We start from the raw sequence: 17,451 nt of genomic DNA, 5'->3' as shown, positions 1-17,451 counted from the left end.
ATGGCCGCGGCGGGGAATTCCAGGCTCCTGCGTATCGCCTCCGCGGCCCTGGTGGCTCGGCCCGCCGCCCACTGCTCCTCGCCGGACCCCATGCGGGGGGACCCGGGGACGGGCCTGGGCGGCGGCGCGCGCGGGCAGCTCAGAAGATAACAGTCCACTTTATAAACAATGATGGTGTAACATTAACAACCAAAGGAAAAGTTGGTGACTCTCTTCTAGATGTTGTGGTTGAAAATAATCTAGATATTGATGGTTTTGGTGCTTGTGAGGGAACCTTGGCTTGCTCTACTTGTCACCTCATCTTTGAAGATCACATATATGAGAAGTTAGAAACAATCACTGATGAGGAGAATGACATGCTCGGTCTGGCTTATGGGCTCACAGACAGATCACGGTTGGGCTGCCAAATCTGTTTGACCAAATCTATGGACAATATGACTGTTCGAGTACCTGAGGCCATAGCTGATGCCAGACAATCTATTGATGTGGGCAAGAATTCCTAAACTACCATAAGAAGAAATATTTTTGTGAAACTTTACCTATTTTTATAATTTTTAACATAATTAAATGAGAACATGGCTGAATGGGTTTATTCTTATGACTAGCTTTACCATTTTACTTCACCTTGTATAACTACTGAATTTTGTAGTATTAAACATGCGATTTTTACATTGGTTATAAAAATATTAGTGAAATATTAGAAAATAGCTGAGGATGATGAAAATCTTATATAGTTTACCTTATTTGTGATTAGTGACTTAAGCAAAATGTTACCACATAATCTTATGTCTGCTTATTTAGAAGGCAGGTTAAGAAAAGCTATGATTACCCTTGCTTGATGTGGGTGAAGGCAGAGATCTAAAATGGCTTGTCCAGGATGATATGACTAACTAGGAAATTTGTACTGGAACCTGCATCTTATTATTTTAAGTTAGTTTTATGTTCAGATTGATACTGGAGAAATTATGAACATCTTACTTTTAGCACTAATTAAATGTAAATGTGTGTGAAAGAATATTCAGTGAATTGCTTCATTTCCAAGATAGCTATTAAACTTTATAAATATTTCAAAATTTTATTCATTATGACATTATGACGCTGTCAAGTTGATGTCTGTTCTGACTAAACCATCTTTTCTATTTCAAGCAAAACAAACTGTCTTAGCAATCTTTCGAAAATAATGTTAATTTATAGGTTGATTCTTAGAATGGAAATCTTGTGAATTAGCCCCTGAGCCAGAGGACATGAGCAGGCTGCTGCATCCCACTGCCCAGGAGGCACCATTCTTCTCACTTCAATGTCTGCAGCCTGGGTAGCATAGCATATGCTACAGCCCCAGAAATGAAGGAATATCTTACCAATTATATATGGAAGATATTTGTATCCTTATCTTTGCTATAAATAAATTCATTAAAGGTAATAAATGGGTAAAGTGTGCTCTTTGGATATATAATAAAAACATCAACTAATGTGGACTAATGAGGAAGAGCAGAACAAATTACTAAGAAAAACAGTGAGTTTTAAGACTGCCAAGTGAGTTTCAAGTACTTAAATGCAGTTTGTTAATTTGTGTAAATATTGGTCAACTATAATACTTGACATACAACATTATTATGTTTGTTAGGGATGCAGAGATGAACAAGACAAGAATGCCTTCAGGGAACTCTATTAGCAAAGATAAAATGTGTATATATACAAATAATTTGCTTGAACCAAACTGATCAATTTGCCAAATGGTATTTTTTTTTTTTTTGAGAGAGAATTTTTAATATTTATTTTTTAGTTTTCAGCGGACACAACATCTTTGTTTGTATGTGGTGCTGAGGATCGAACCCGGGCCGCACACATGCCAGGCAAGCGTGCTACCACTTGAGCCACATCCCCCGCCCCCAAATGGTATTTTAAACTAATTAATATAGAAAAGTGATTGGGAAGAACTTGAGGCATCTTATGTTCATTTAGTGTTTAATGACTGTTGAGTACTTTCTGTATAGAATGCTATACTTTTAAGTACTTCAAAGCAAATTTTTTTAATCTTAATTAGCTTCATTTTTTTTTTTAAAGAGAGAGTGGAGAGACAGAATTTTTTTAATATTTATTTTTTAGTTTTTCGGCGGACACAACATCTTTGTTTGTATGTGGTGCTGAGGATCGAACACGTGCCGCACGCATGCCAGGCGAGCGCGCTACCGCTTGAGCCACATCCTCAGCCCCTTAATTAGCTTCATTATTCTTGTATTCTTATATAGATCACCTGAACTCTCCAGGTAATCTATTTTAAAGATATAGTTTAATGATGATATTCAGCCAAAATGTTCTAAAAATTCTAAATTTGAATTATCAGATTTCAAAATAGAAAAGTTCAAATTTAGTTTAATTGTATTACATAAATAAGACTAAATTTATTAAATGGAGAATATACTCTATGAAAAAAAATATTTCACAGAAAAATTCAATTCTTGGCAGCTGTTATCACAGAAAGTAAACCTATCCCAGAAAGCCACCTATAACTAATGTTTCTCATGATGTTTCAAATGACTAACATGAAGATGACAATTTATTTTTTTAAAAATTTTTTTAGATGTTGATGGACCTTTATTTTAATCATTTATTTATATGTGGTGCTGAGAATCGAACCCAGGGCCTCCACACATGCTAGGCAAGTGCTCTACCACTGAGCCACAACTCCAGCACGAAGATGACAATTTCTGAGTTCTTACTTGGGAAGGGGAAGTCCTTCAGATAATAAATCTAGTCTTTCTCCTTTCACAGCTACTCCAGATACTTTTTAAAATAATTTTTTAATATCTTTATTTATTTATGTGATGTTGAGGATTGAACTTAGCACCTTGCGTGTGCTAGGCGAGTGCTCTACAACTGAGCCACAACCCCAACCCTCCTCCAGATACTTTTATAACTAGAATCAAATGATGCAAGGTAGAACTGCATGCTTTTGTGTCTATACCACTCATTTTATGAACAGGCAAAGGCAGCCTACAGAAAGAAGAGCTGCATGACAAAAAGCAACAGTCACTGGGAGCTTAATCATCCTTAAAATGGGAGACCACAGCTGCTATCTGCAGCAGTCTAGAAACTTAAGAGGATAAACTCAATCAGCGAAGGGAAGGTCCAAGAATTCCCTAGTAGACATCAGTACCATTAACTAGTTAATTCCTTGAGTGTGAAGTGTCAGGAATGTCCATAGCTGGTCATCAGGGTTTGGTCAATGAACAAATTAGCCAGGTCAGATCTAATTTCTGATATTCCAATTTAGAACTTGTTAATACTCATCTTAATTCACAACTGTTATTATGTTCCTGGTTAACACTCTGCATGTCCCCAGTCAAGTAACAGTATGTATCACTGGCCATCATCTGTGATGGGGCATTTTTCTTCAGAGAATGTGGGTACAGGATGACGCCTTGTGAAATTACCCGTTTCTTTCCACATTACAAGTGATACTATTTTAATTTTTTTATTATAAAATTAAGTGACTAAGATCATTGAGAACATGTTTGTGTAACTCTGAAGGGACAAATTTCTAGCTTCCTGTTATACTAACACAGAAAGTAAAGTCCTCATGTAATGTTCCTTCTTTAAGACAGAGACTGTAGATATGATTGTGACATTGCTGTGGAACTTTTTTTTGTGTGTGTGAACCAGGGGTGCTTAGCCATTGAGGTACATCCCCAGGCTTTTATTTACTTTTTAAATACATATTTTTTATTTTTTTGGTACTGGGGATTGAACTCAGGGGCATTTAACCACTGAGTCACATCCCCAACCTTTTTTTTTTTTGTATTTTATTTAGAGAAAGGGACTCCCTGAGTTGCTTAGGGCCTCAATAAGTTGCTGAGGCTGGCTTTGAACTCTCAATCCTTCTGCCTCAGCCTCCTGAGCTTCTGGGATTACAGGCATGTGCCAACCCCATCTTTACTGGTGCATTATTGAGACAGCCCTTTTATTGAGGCAGGATCTTACTAAAGTTGCTCAGGCTGATCTTTAATTTGCAATCCATCTGCCTTAGCCTCTGGAATAGCTGGAGTGACAAGCTGATACAGTACCCAGCAAAGATCAACATTTAACTTGGTGGACCTCCCTAATGTAGGTGGGTGGGTCTCATAAAATCATTTGAATGCCTAAACAGAACAAAAAAGCTGACTTTTGCTGGGTGAGATGGTGCATACCTGTAATCCCAGCAGTTTGGGATGCTGAAGCAGGAGGATTTCAAGTTCAAAGTCAGCCTCAGCAATTCAGGAGACTTTGAGCAACTCAGCAAGACCCTGTCTCTAAATAAAATACAAAAAAAGGGCTACAGATGTGGCTAAGTAGTTGAGTGCCCCAGGGTTCCATCCCTAGTACCAAAAAAAAAAAAAAATTTTTTTTTTCTCTCTGCCTTTGAACTGGCACATTGATTTCTGTCCTGCCCTCAGACTCAAACTAAAACATTAGCAGTTCCCGGGGCTTGAGCCTGCTGACCTTCAGACAAGAGATACATCATTGCCTGGTTCTTGGGCCTCTGGATTCAGATTAGAACTAAACCATATGCTGTCCTGGGTCTCCACACTGCTGACTCATCCTGCAGATCTTGGGATTTTCCTGCCTCTACAATTATGTGAGCCAATTCCTTATAATAAATCTCTCTACAAACACCACACACACACCCTATTGATTGTTTCTCTGGAGAACTCTGAATAGTACATATACCCAGGTTTCCTCCCTAATTTTCAAGGGCTCATACACCAGTTTCAACAGTGTATCTTCCTGATGAACTCTGTGATCCATGGAGCCCAAAAAAAGAGAGTACAGGGGCTGGGGATGTGGCTCAAGCGGTAGCGCGCTCACCTGGCATGCGTGCAGCCTGGGTTCGATCCTCAGCACCACATACAAACAAAGATGTTGTGTCTGCTGAAAACTAAGAAATAAATATTAAAAAATTCTAAAAAAAAAAAAAAAAAAAAAAAAAAGAGAGAGAGAGAGAGTACAAACACATGACACAAGACTGCACCAGAAAACCAGACATGATTTGTCAGCCTTTATTAACCAAGAGTGAAATTCTGAGCACTAGTTTTTTCTTTTAAAAAACCCAACCTTGTTTATGGCAAACAATGATTAAATTCTGAATGAATTTTTAGTTATATGTTCAATATCACAGAGCAAGGATTGACTGCTTTCTAATCACTTATCCTTCAGAGATTAAAATACAAGTGTAAAACAGGCTAAAATGAGATTCACCCCAATGATTTAAAAAGTAATTCTAATTTAAAGACACTTCAAACACCATGTATAGAACTCAGGACCAATGACCTTAAAACATTTTTACCTTTGAGGTAGCACTATAATGCTGAATTAGATTTCTTTTATTACAGTGAGTTAAAAAACAATGAGGAATTTAACCTTTGTTCAAGGTGGGCTGAGTGGTTTTCTGCAAATCCCCCATGAGGTTAGTGACAGTTTCACCATTTTTTTTTTTTTAAGTATAAAGATAGCCCTACAGTGTGTAAAAGGAAACCCATAGGAAGGAAGGCCACTTCCCATAAAATAGACAATAAAATCACTGAGGAACGTCAGCAGTCAAGACAGGAGCAACAAGAGGTAATTGTAGTGAAAAATCAAAACAACTCATACCTTGGCAAGACTGGTTTACAAGTGCTTGTCAATAACAAATTTTCCATCATCAGCCAAATGAAAACAAAGGATAAAAGATGACATTCATGGGTCCTTTTCCTTTTTCTCTGTGCCAAATTCTTTTACTTTTTCTAAACGAGAGAAGACTATACACTGTGACACGACATGAAATGCTGTGTGCCCAGGGTGCTGCTGGGTGCCAGTGGCATTTCTTAACTGACCACTTTACCATTGTGAGCAGGGAATTTGGGCAAAAAGAGGATGAAAATAATCTCTTGTGACTGGAGAACTATTTTTTTGCCACTTTGCTGCTGAATTTACTCATTAAACTGCTCAAAAAAAATTCTACCCTGATTTCTGAGAATCTATAGCAATTATATGTAACACAATTATATATGAAGACTATGGACTAAGAGGAAAAAAGCACATGAACCCTTCCTTCAGAGAATTAAACCAAGAGAAGACAGTGAGTGAGATAAGCTGGTGGTAAAAAGGAAGGACAATTCTGCCAGCTGGACCTCAAGGCTCTCAGGAACCTTCTTACCATTCAAAAGCAACAGAGCAAAGCCAGAAAAGAGGATGTGAAGCTCTCTAATCCTTGGAAGCTCTAACAAGATTCTCCCCATGAGAATGTAGGTCTTGCTTAGCACAATGGAGATACCTCAGTCCTGAGTCAAACTTGGTCTGCTACATTTGATTCTCCAAGCTGCAGAGATTTGGAATACTGTCCCTGGCACTGTGGTAATGGCTATGTCCTTTTTCGCTCATGTTAGCCTCTGTCTCTTCCTCAGCAACACCCTCATCCCTTGCCACAGGGGCCTTATATGCAGTGAGGGTCTGGACTGATGATCCATACGTCAGACAGTAGATGGAGCAGAAGGAGTTAGACCTGATGAATTCTGTAACTCTGTAAAACAGCAACCATCAGTGAATCAGGGGTGTCAAAGAGGGCTTGTGAAAGGAAAGACTAGACTGGAATGTGTGAGAACCTTCAGGAGTTAACTCTGGCACAGGAACCACAGCCAGCCCTATTTAAGGCTGGCACAGAGGGTGGGGAGGGAGCATTAGCTCAGTGTTCAAATAGTCTTCACAAGTTCTGGGGCTGGACTAGTAAGTCACTACTGAAGCCAAAGTACCTATTACTTTCGCAAGAAACAGGTGTAGTTCTTGTCTATTAAGAGCATAAGACCTACTTCCTGAATTGTTTGATAAAGCAATACTACAGAAAACAACCTTAGGAAAATGCGGGATCACCGCACAGGCAATCCCAGTGCTAGCTACCTGGAGTATAAATTACAGCCTTTCACAAATCTGAGAGTTGCAATGTACGTTGTCTAAGGCAATCTGAAGAGTTTTTCTGCTTTCACTTCATGAAACATAAGAAAAAAGGAGGGATTACGAAGGTTTTGGTAGGTTACTCATTCTGGAAATCTCTTGGCCACAGTGTCTATGGAAAAAGCAGTCTAGTTTATGTGGACAATGAAAGGTGACTGGGTGATTCCATCATTACCCACAACATGAACGATTCAAATGCCAACAAATAATCTCTTAGGGATTTACTGAGTTATACACATTTAAAAAAGGCCTTATACATATATTGGAAATGGCCTCTTGATTAAAAAGTTTTAAATACAAGCTAAACATCTCTAAGGGGAATTTCATAAATAGAGAAACAATCTTCTTTAATTAAAAAATTAGCTGCTGCTTCTATAAAGTTTAAAAATTGATGTTTCAATAGTCAAGCTATGCAACAACTCTGGAGTAGAACAAAAGAGCTCTCTGGGTAACAAACTCTTGCCAGGATATTGTCATGAGCCAGTAGTAGTCATGGAAACAAGAAATGGCAGGAGTTGCTCAGGAAAGTTTTTAGGTCATAAAAAGCAATGGCACCTCCAGATCCTGGCTTCTTATATCAGCACCATGCTCTAACCATTTGAGCTAACTTGGCTACCCCTGGGCTCCTTTTAAATGGATAGCAATTCACTCATGCAAACTGCACAGAGATTAAACAAAACAAAAACAAAAACCAACTATAAAATAAAAAACCAGAACCCTTAACCTAAAAAAAAACCTTTCCTGGCTCTCTACTACTGGTAAAAAGTGATGAATCCAAAGTTTCTGTTCTAACATGGGTCTCACTGATTTCAGTCTGTTCTAGAGTACTCACCTTCTGGGCCCTAGACAGGGTCTTTCCCTAAGCATCACTGTGGGCTTGGAGACAGCTGTAATGTGTGCAGCTGTCAGAAGACAATACAATGCCACTGGACCACAGACTTCTATTACATCCGCTGCCATTTTCTACCGTAAAACTAAAGGCAGCAACTGTGAACACACTATGGACTTTCTCAAAAGACAAACAAGGAAATTGAGGCTGTAATCTTCCTTGAGAAAGATTGAAGGAGGATGTCTACAGTTATACAACAGGTTTCTGCAGACCTTATGGGTAATTCCAAAAGCAACAGTAGCAGCAAGAAAGGAAAGGAGGATGTTTACACTTTGGACTTTGTATCAGGCACTTAAATTGTTGGAGAGACATGCCATTCTGAACCAAAGATGTGAAAACTGGGTTGAAGTAATCATTACAAGTCGTCTAATAATGGGCTTTCAGAAGCAAAGTGGAGGTGTGGGTCAAACCTCTCCCCATCCTTTAGTGCTGACTTTCAAGTTTTCTATATGCCCATAACCACAGCAATGGCAGCAGCAGTGGCAACAGCAGGAACAGTTTTGTCGTGTCTGTCTTCTGTGTATGTTCTGTGGCTGACCGAAAGTTTTTGGTGTCACACTGAGAAGGCTCTGGGATGTGGCACATCTACTGCCCAGGGTCAATCAGATCCATGCTAGAGCCAAACATCTTCACCAGCTGTTCCTCGTAGTGTGAGATGTTTCTCTTCATGATATCCATGCAGGGCCCCAGAAGCCTCTCAAATGCTTGAACATCCATAACTGCATTGTTAAAAAGAGGTGAAGGAGAGAATGAATTCTCTTCACTAATAATTTAAGTCATTTTCTTTAAGAAGAACATTAGACTTTGGGATACTGGGTATGTGGATAAAGTGATGTTTCTATATGAATACAGCAGGACTGTCATTTAAGTTTAAAACTTGCAGAGTCCAGTGGCATCTGCCTATTCTATTCCCCAACAGCCCTGGACATGTGCCTCTTTTCACATGTTTGGAGGGCCTGAATGCCTTTCTTACTCACAGTGCCCAGTGCTCAGAAATATTTTCTAAGGTGCTGGGGTGTAGCTCAGTGATGAAGCATGTGCTCAGTATGTGCATGTGCAAGGCATTGGGTTTAATGCCCAGCACTCCCCCTCCCCCACAAAAAAAGCATGCTGAAAGAATACATTTGTCCATCTCTGGTTGGTCATACAAACTACAAATTGTCCAGGCCTAGATGTGAGTGAGAGCTGGCAGAATAAGTCAAGGATTGCTGATGGGAAAATAGTAATATACTGACATTAGAAAAAAAAGTATTAATGCATAAAGAATTTTTCTTACCTAAGCATTTGACATCTCCAACTGCATAAGCCGAAGCAGCTCTGGGTTTGTTGGTAACCAGTGCAAGCTCTCCAAAGTACTGTCCCTTATGGCAGCGGGCAATCTCAACCTCTTGGTTCCCACCATCCTTGTTTGTTTTAGTCTACAGACAGGTAGAGAACATCACCTGGTCTGACTCTAGGATCACAGCTGGAGAGGTCCAATTGCACATGCTCACATTCTCTTCTCAGCACACTCAACACTAAGGAAATTACTTTGCAGAAATTCTAACTGTACCATATAAACTCCATAGATTATTTTCAGTGCTCTGGCTTAATCAAGAGTTGGCATTTTGAGCCAGGCGCGGTGGCATACACCTGTAATCCCAGTGGCTGGGGAGGCTGAAACAGGAGGATCACAAGTTCAAAGCCAGCCTCAGCAATGGAGAAGCACTAAGCAACTCAGTGGGACCCTGTCTCTAAATAAAATACAAAAAAGGGCTGGGGATGTGGCTCAGTGGTTGAGTACCCTTGAGTTCAATCCCTGGTACCCTGCCCTCAAAAAAAAAAGAGTTGGCTTTTTGGATTTGGCTGGGTATGGTGGCACACATGTGTAATCCCAGTGGTTCAGGAGGCTGAGGCAAGAGGATCATGAGTTCAAACCCAGCCTTAGCAACTCAGTGAGGCCCTGTCTCTAAGGATGTAGCTTAGTGGTTAAGCGCCCCTGGGTTCAACCCTTGGTACCAAAAAAAAAAAAAAAAAGTTGGCTTTTGGGCTGGGACTGTAGCTCAGTGGCACAGCACTTGCCTAGCACATTTGAGGCACTGGGTTTGATCCTTAGCACCACATAAAAAAAATAAACAAATAAAATAAAGGCATATTGTTGGGGCTGGGGTTGTGGCTATAGCAGAGTGCTTGCCTACCATGTATGAGGCACTGGGTTCTATCCTCAGCACCACATAAAAATAAATAAATAAAGGTATTGTATCCATCTACAACTAAAAAAGAAAAGGCATGTTATCCAACTACCTAAAAAAAAAAAAAAAAAAGAGTTAGCTTTTACCTGGGGGTTTTAATTTCTGGGTTTTTTTTTTCTTATAGTTTTTGGTTTTCTGATATATTTGTATACTTCTCAAATGTTCATTAGAACTTTCTGTTAAGTATATTGTGAGTGAGACCTAACAAATTTCAGGTAATAGCTAAATATCAACAGTAAGGTATACACTATTGGAAAATTATATTTTCTATGGAAGATCTCTCTCTCTCTCTCTATTTATATATAAAATGTAAAATCTTACCTTAGATAAGAAGTCCAATCCTGAAATACTTTTCTTTGATTCTGTGCCTGTATTGAACTATTCTTTTCTTTCTTTCTTTTGGAACCAGGGGTTGAACTCAGGGGTGCTTATCCACTTAGCCATATCCTCAGCCCTTCTTATATTTTATTTTGAGACAGTCTCACTAAGTTACTTGGGGCCTCTCTAAATTGCTGAAGATAGCTTTGAAACTCATGATCCTCCTGCCTCAGCCTCTGAGTCACTCAGATTATAGGAATGCACCACCTCACCCAGCTCAAGACTGCATTTTTCTTTTTTTTTGCGCAGGGGCTACTGGGGATCAAGCTCAGGGGCATTTAACCACTGAGCCACATCCCCAGCCCTATTCTGTATTTATTTAGAGACAGGGTCTCACTGAGTTGCTTAGTACTTTGCTTTTGCTGAGGCTGGCTCTGAACTCGAGATCCTCCTGCCTTAGTCTCCTGAGCCACTGGGATTACAGCTATGCGCTACCGTGCCCAGCTAAGACTAAATTTTTGACAAGCCTTCCAACTCCCCTTGCCATGCTGCTGTTGGTCTCACTCACAATATGCTTAACAGAAAGTTCTAATGAACATTTGAGAAGTACACAAATATATCAGAAGTCCAAAAACTATAAGATAAAAAACCCCAGAAGTTTCAAACTACTGTTTGATGTGAAATTACAGATCTATTTTAAATTAGGAATCACACTATCTTATAGATGTGATTATCTTATATATCTTATCTTATAATAATCATAGTTTTCTTTCTCCATACTTATTAGACTTTACTAAATGTTTTGCAACAGGTTTCATAATAGGTTGATTTAGTATTAGAGATAACTCACTACTTTAAAAAATTCTATGCTTCCCAAGAAAATAAAAAAGAGGGCTGGGGCTGTAGCTCAGTAGCAGAGCACTTACACATGTGAGGCACTGGGTTCAATCCTTAGCACTACATAAAAATAAACAAATAAAATAATAAAAGGATTCTGTCCATTTACAACTATTTAAAAGAGGAAGAAGAAGAAGGTGGCAATCTGGAAATGATAGATTGATCAGTAAGGCTCACTCCTTCCACTTACAGATCATCAGTTTTCTAGTTCTCCTATATATCCTGGAGATGTCCCCCTAACAGTAGGAAGTTTTCTTCATATTCACCCCCTATATGTACATTTGGGGTGGGTTTTGGGGACTGAACCCAGGGGTACTTAACCACTGAGCCAGACCTTTTTTTATATTTTATTTAGAGAAAGGGTCTCACTGAGTTGATTAGGGCCTTGTTAAGTTGCAGAGAATGGCTTTGAAATAGTGATTCTCCTGTCTTAAGCCTCTTGAGCCTCTGGGATTATAGGCATGTACCACTGCACACAGCTCCATATATACTTTTGTTTTTTAATTCACTTCATTTATTTTAAGCTGTGATGAACTTTTTTTTTTTGGAGGCGGGGTACTGGGGAATGAACTCAGGGGCACTCAACCACTGAGCCACATCACAGCCCTATTTTGTATTTTAAAGTACTAAGTTGCTTAGCGCCTCGCCATTGCTGAGGCTGGCTTTGAACTCGCAATCCTCCTGTCTCAACTTCCTGAGCCACTGGAATTACAGGGATGCGCCACCATGCCCAGTTCATATGTATTTTTTTTTTAATGTAATTTCCCTATTTTCTTTAAGGGTTTTTATCTTTTTCTTATTTATTTGGAGGGTAATATTCCTCATAACATTTACTACATGACAAATGTAAAGGCAGTAGAGTAAGAGGAAATATACCAAATCCATATCAATAGATGGGCTTTAACCATATGTCTCTGGCAGTAACAATGATGGCTTGATCACATTTCACATTATTTAAAGCAAACAGTTACTTCTGTGTATACACCAGGCACCTGGCTCTTTGTAGCATCTCACAGAAACTCACCTTGCTTCTAATCAAGATGCTCACTTCACCAGATTCTATGATGTAAAAGCTATCAGCCTTTTCACCCTGAAAGAGAGGAGGTCAGGTCAGAGCCATAGAGAGCACTGAAGAAAAACAGAAATAGACTGTTTTCTCATTGCCTGATCTCTTATCTATACTTATTTCCAACTCTACAAATAAATCAATGGCTAACAAATTTAGAACAAAATAAGAAGATGCTGGGGAGCAGGAACATTAACCCAACTATGACTGACACCTCTCAAATACTCACATTTATCTCCATGAATATGCCCAGTGCACACAGCATTGTTGCTGATCGCTCATGTTGGTCTGCTACTGAAACCTAAGATGGGGCCAATGACTAAGAATGCTGCAAATTAATGTCAAATTAGTGTCCTGGCTACACCTGAGTAGGGGGTCCAGGGACAATCCTGATCATCAAACAAAAAGCATGGATCTGAAAGGCACTGCCTTGGTGAAGAAGATACTTTGATGCCACTTCATAAGCCTCAGGCTTTTATCTTGCTTGCTTTGATTTTAAACCACCTGGTCGTTCAGACAACTCAACAAATAATTTAATAAATTACTATGTACCAGGCACTTTTCTCAGCATGTAAGATATCAGTGGATACAACAAATATCCCTACACTTGTGGAATGTACAATCTGGTAGGATAAACAAATTATAAACAACCAACATCACAGTCCTGTTGTGTTAGAAGGTGGTAAGTATTATAGGAAAAGAGGACAGGGACTGTGTGTGGAGGAGGGGCTGGCTACTGTACACCAGTTTTATTGAGAAGGTGAGATCTGAGCAACAGCTAGAAGGAGGTGAGACTTAAGCAAGCAGACATGGAAGAAGAGGCTTTCAGGCACAATTCAGTTTTTGACCCTTTTACTAACCAAATGGGCACCACATGTAGCTGATATTGATGTTCCAGAGTTAATCTAATCCCAGGACACATTCATATCACTGTCCCATGTAAGCAAAAAACACAGCTTCTTAAAGGGCTTTCTGTGATGCTATATTAGGTAGCCAAATCACCAGGAATTCTAACATTACACAAAGAACTACAGGATGGGAGCTGACAAAATATGGGGAGCCACAAGGAAAATCAAGGAGCCAGAGGCAGGGTCACCAAGAGGGAAGGATACGTCTAGGTTTAAGAATATTTTCATAAAGCAAGAGCTTCTAATTGTAAGAAGAGAGTTTCATCAGTACTGTTTCCCATCAGTACTGTTGGGAAATCAAGAGTAAGAAAGATTCAAATGTGTAGAAACATACTGGTAACTAAGAGGAAGGTAGTGAGTGGTAGGAAGATATGCAAAAGTGACAGATGGTGAAGGATGGTGCCCTTCTTATGTATATCATCCATAATTTAAAGTGCTCAAATTTCAAAGCTATACCTTTATGAAATTTTATATGTATGTAAACCCGTGTAACCACTCTAGATCAAAACAGAAAATACTTCCATTCTCCAAAAGGCTTCTGAAGTTCTTAGTCAAAATCACTACCAACTGCCCATGAAGTAACATCTAATTTCTGTCCTTATAATTTAGTTATAGCTGTTCCTTAACATCATAGTCAAAATTATGTAATTTTTTTTTTCTGGCTTCTTCTAATCCACATTATTAGAAAACATCCTCAAAATGCCTGGCTGTAAAAGGAATTATATAGGCTAGTAGCTGTAGGAGAAACAAAGTGAGAAGAAGAGTGTGTATGTGCTCAGGAGAGATTCAGTCATACATACAGGACAGGAGGAGGTATCGGGGACCCCATATAGAAAAGAATCTGTTAAGGTTGCTGTGTATTCCCAGCAGGCACTCTGGTGAGTATTTTACATGTATTTTAACATTCCACAGCCAAAGAAGTCTGATAAAGTGAATACAATTACCACCTCATTTTTGTTTAGTTTTTTTATGTGGTGCTGGGGATCAAACCCAGTGCCTCACATATGCTAGGCAAGCATTCTATCACAACCTCAGCCTCACCACCCCTTTTTTGTGGCCTAGTTTCTTCAGAAGTTCTTAAGCCTAGGAGGTAGGGAGAATAGCCAGTGGATTTAGGTTTGAGAGGCATGGGAAAGAATGTTACCTAGAACATGTGGGGAACAAACTGGCCTCAGTAGAAAATAGTGGACCTTTCTGTACACCACAGGAAGGGCAGACTCCGATCCCTTTAACTTTATTGATTTGCTAATACCTCATTAAAAAGGATTAGGATAGCTCACAAACAATGCAAGAAAATAAAATTTAAAATAAAACCACGTATGATCACACAATTGGACAAAAATAATCTATCTTTGTGGCATCCAGGAAATGCACTGTTTTATATTTCCAGCCTTGTGAAACTGCCTTGTTAGGATAGGAGAGAGAGAGGCCAGTACACACATTTCCTGCCTGCCTTGCTACAGTGTGATAGACATTCCACATGAGCTGGCTGTTTATAGACTTTGTAGGACTCTGCAGGGTAGACAGAGCAAAATAGGATGACTCTCTAGTAGAAAAAAACAAGAACTCATTGTAAGAATATACTGCTTTTCAAATTTTTGATTATATTAATAGGCTCTGAATACAAATCTCATAAGAAGAACATTCAATGCTACCTTTCTACATTCAGAAGTTTAAAAAATGAGGCTGAGGATGTGGCTCAAGTGGTAGAGCGCTCAGCATGCATGAGGCATTGGGTTTGATTCTCAGCACCACATAAAAACAAAATAAAGATATTGTGGCCACCAAAACTAAAAAACAAATATAAAAAAAAGAAGTTAAAAAAAAATCAAGGTACACTGTATTTTACTTCTTTGTGACCATGCTCCAGGTACTTCCAAAAACAGTTTCTGAATGTCTACTATATGCCAGGGACTGACCAGGTTATTACATACATTCTGAAATTCACTAGGATTTATTAAATAAATACCCTTTTACAAGTGATGAGACCTATATCCTACCATAAGAATGATTAAAACCTGTCGCACGAGGCACTGGTTCAATCCTCAGCACCACATAAAAATAAATAAATAAATAAAGATTTGTGTCTATTTTTTTGTTTTGTTTTGTTTTTTTAAAGAATGATTAAAACCTAATGTTCAGAATACAATCTTTTGGTTTAAGGGAAAAAAAATTTTTTTTTTTTTTTGTACTGGGGATTTAACCCAGGAACTTTTTACCACTGAGCTACATCCCCAGCCCTTTTTGATTGTTGAGACACTAAGATGCTTAGGCCCCTGCTATTTGCTGAGGCTGGCCTAGAACTTAGGATTCTCCTGTCTTAGCCACTTGAGCCACTGATATTACAGGCATGCACCACTGTGCCTGGCAGAAAATGGAACTTTTAACATTGATAACGTGAAACATGCTTTTTGTTCAATATAAATGAGATTCTATCCACATTATTCTGAGAATAAGCAAAATATTTCATCAATTAATTAAACTGTGCAAATTGGGCAACCATTATAAGGAACAGATGCTGATGAAGTTGGAAAAGACTTAACGAGACAAACTCTCAAGGGGATACCTGGCCAGGGACTTACCTGGCAGTATAAATATGGTCTGGAGAACATCCAGAGACAGGATGAATTACACATTAGGATCCCACCTTCCCTTGCAACTGGCAGTAGGTTTTGTTTTTCCTGCTATATCCAGGCCCTAGCTGGACATTTGTGCTAAGCAAGGCACCCACTATCATTACAACTCATAAATACAAAACAGTTGGGGTTCAAAAAGAAGTTATTGGCAGATTGGTACTGCAGTCACAGTAGTAAGAGCACAGATGTTCAAAGGAACTTAAGAAAAATTTCCAAATGCTGAAGATCAATGTGGTTTTTGTTTGTTTTGTTCTGTTTTTTTTTTTTTTTTTGTACCAGGGATTGAACGTAGGAGCACTTAACTACTGAGCTATATCCCTAGCCCTTTTTATTTTTAATTTTCAGACAGTCTCACTAAGTTGCTTAGGGCCTCACTAAGTTGCTGAGGCTGGCTTTGAACTTTCTATTCTCCTGCCTTAGCCTCCCAAGTCAGTGGGATTACAGGTGTGCACCACCGTGCCCAGCCTGAAGATCAACATTTATAGATAAGATTGAAAATATTACATTCCAAAACTTGAGGGATATAGCAAAAATTCTATCTTTAAAATGCCCATAAAGGAAAATAAGATGGCTGAAAAGAGCTAAGCAGTCAACTCAAGAGAACAGAAAAAATGTAACAAAAAGAAAATACAAGGAAAGAAACAATAATTTTTAGTTATAGGTGGACATAATATCTTTATTTCATTTTTTAATGTGGTGCTGAGGTTTGAACCCAGTGCCTCAAGTGTGCCAGGTGAGCATTCTACCACCGAGCCACAATCCCAGTCCCAAGAAACAACAATTTAATGAAATAAAAAAAAAACATCCAAGCCAAATAGGGTGGTGCACCCTTATAATCCCAGCTACTTAAGAGGCTGGAACAGAAGGATCACTTGAGTCCAGGAGTTTGAGACAAGCCTAGGTAGTATAGTGAGACTCTGTCTCAAAAACAAAAACAAAACAAACAGACCAAAAAACATAAGGTTGGTTCTTCAAAAAGACTGAAAGAGAGGAAGGCTGCATTTCCAGTTACTCCATGGCTCAGAATTCAAGCAGTTAAGAGTACTGCTTCTCAGCAAAGTAGGTAAAAGAGGGAACTCATTGAAATTCAATACTGGATTGTCAGAGACTCTTAGAGACTCAGAAATTTGGGTACCTTGAACAAAGGACAAGAAAGAATACACTGTAGCTAAGTTGGTGGTGGTAGTGGCAGCAGCACTAGTTCACTAGAGTGGAGGGATAACAGAGAAACACAAAATTGGCAAGGAAAAAAACCAGTAGAACAGAAAAAGTTGTCTTAGATGAACCAGAGGCTGCACACTAAGCAGGTATTTGAAAGTTCTGTTTCTCAACTGGTGAGGCAGGAGCCATCTTGAGGAGCCATGCTGCAGTTTGTTGTTGCTTGAGCCCGGGAGATCATAGCAAATATTTCCATATTTTCCTGGCAACTGCCAACAGGGTAGTCAAGGATGTACCTAGCAGAACATGTTTTAAAAAGGCACAGACATGGGCTGGGGTTGTGGCTCAGTGGTAGAGCACTCACCTAGCACATGCGAGGCCCTGG

General features: G+C 39.1%; 1 protein-coding gene and 1 pseudogene across 1 annotated transcript in view; one reads left to right on the top strand and one right to left on the bottom strand.

The window, feature by feature from the left end:
• LOC124084267 (adrenodoxin-like) lies at window positions 1–1,015 on the top strand (annotated as a pseudogene).
• A 4,007-nt stretch (window positions 1,016–5,022) lies between these two features.
• Window positions 5,023–17,451, bottom strand: part of Prkar2a (protein kinase cAMP-dependent type II regulatory subunit alpha) — a 72,918-nt gene continuing 60,489 nt past the window's right edge. The window contains exons 9-11 of the mRNA XM_046431315.2: window positions 12,323–12,388; window positions 9,129–9,270; window positions 5,023–8,571 (exon numbers count right to left, since the gene is read on the bottom strand). Coding sequence (XP_046287271.1) covers window positions 8,438–8,571; window positions 9,129–9,270; window positions 12,323–12,388 — 342 coding nt within the window. The 3' untranslated portion in view covers window positions 5,023–8,437. The remainder of the gene's footprint in view (window positions 8,572–9,128; window positions 9,271–12,322; window positions 12,389–17,451) is intronic.

The sequence above is a fragment of the Marmota monax genome, unplaced genomic scaffold (assembly GCF_021218885.2).
Source record: "Marmota monax isolate L192 unplaced genomic scaffold, Marmota_monax_Labrador192_F-V1.1 WCK01_AAM20220418_F8-fsc00022, whole genome shotgun sequence".
Classification (NCBI taxonomy): domain Eukaryota; kingdom Metazoa; phylum Chordata; class Mammalia; order Rodentia; family Sciuridae; genus Marmota; species Marmota monax.
The sequence above is the reverse complement of the archived record's forward strand: the minus strand, read 5'-3'. Positions and strand labels throughout refer to the sequence as shown.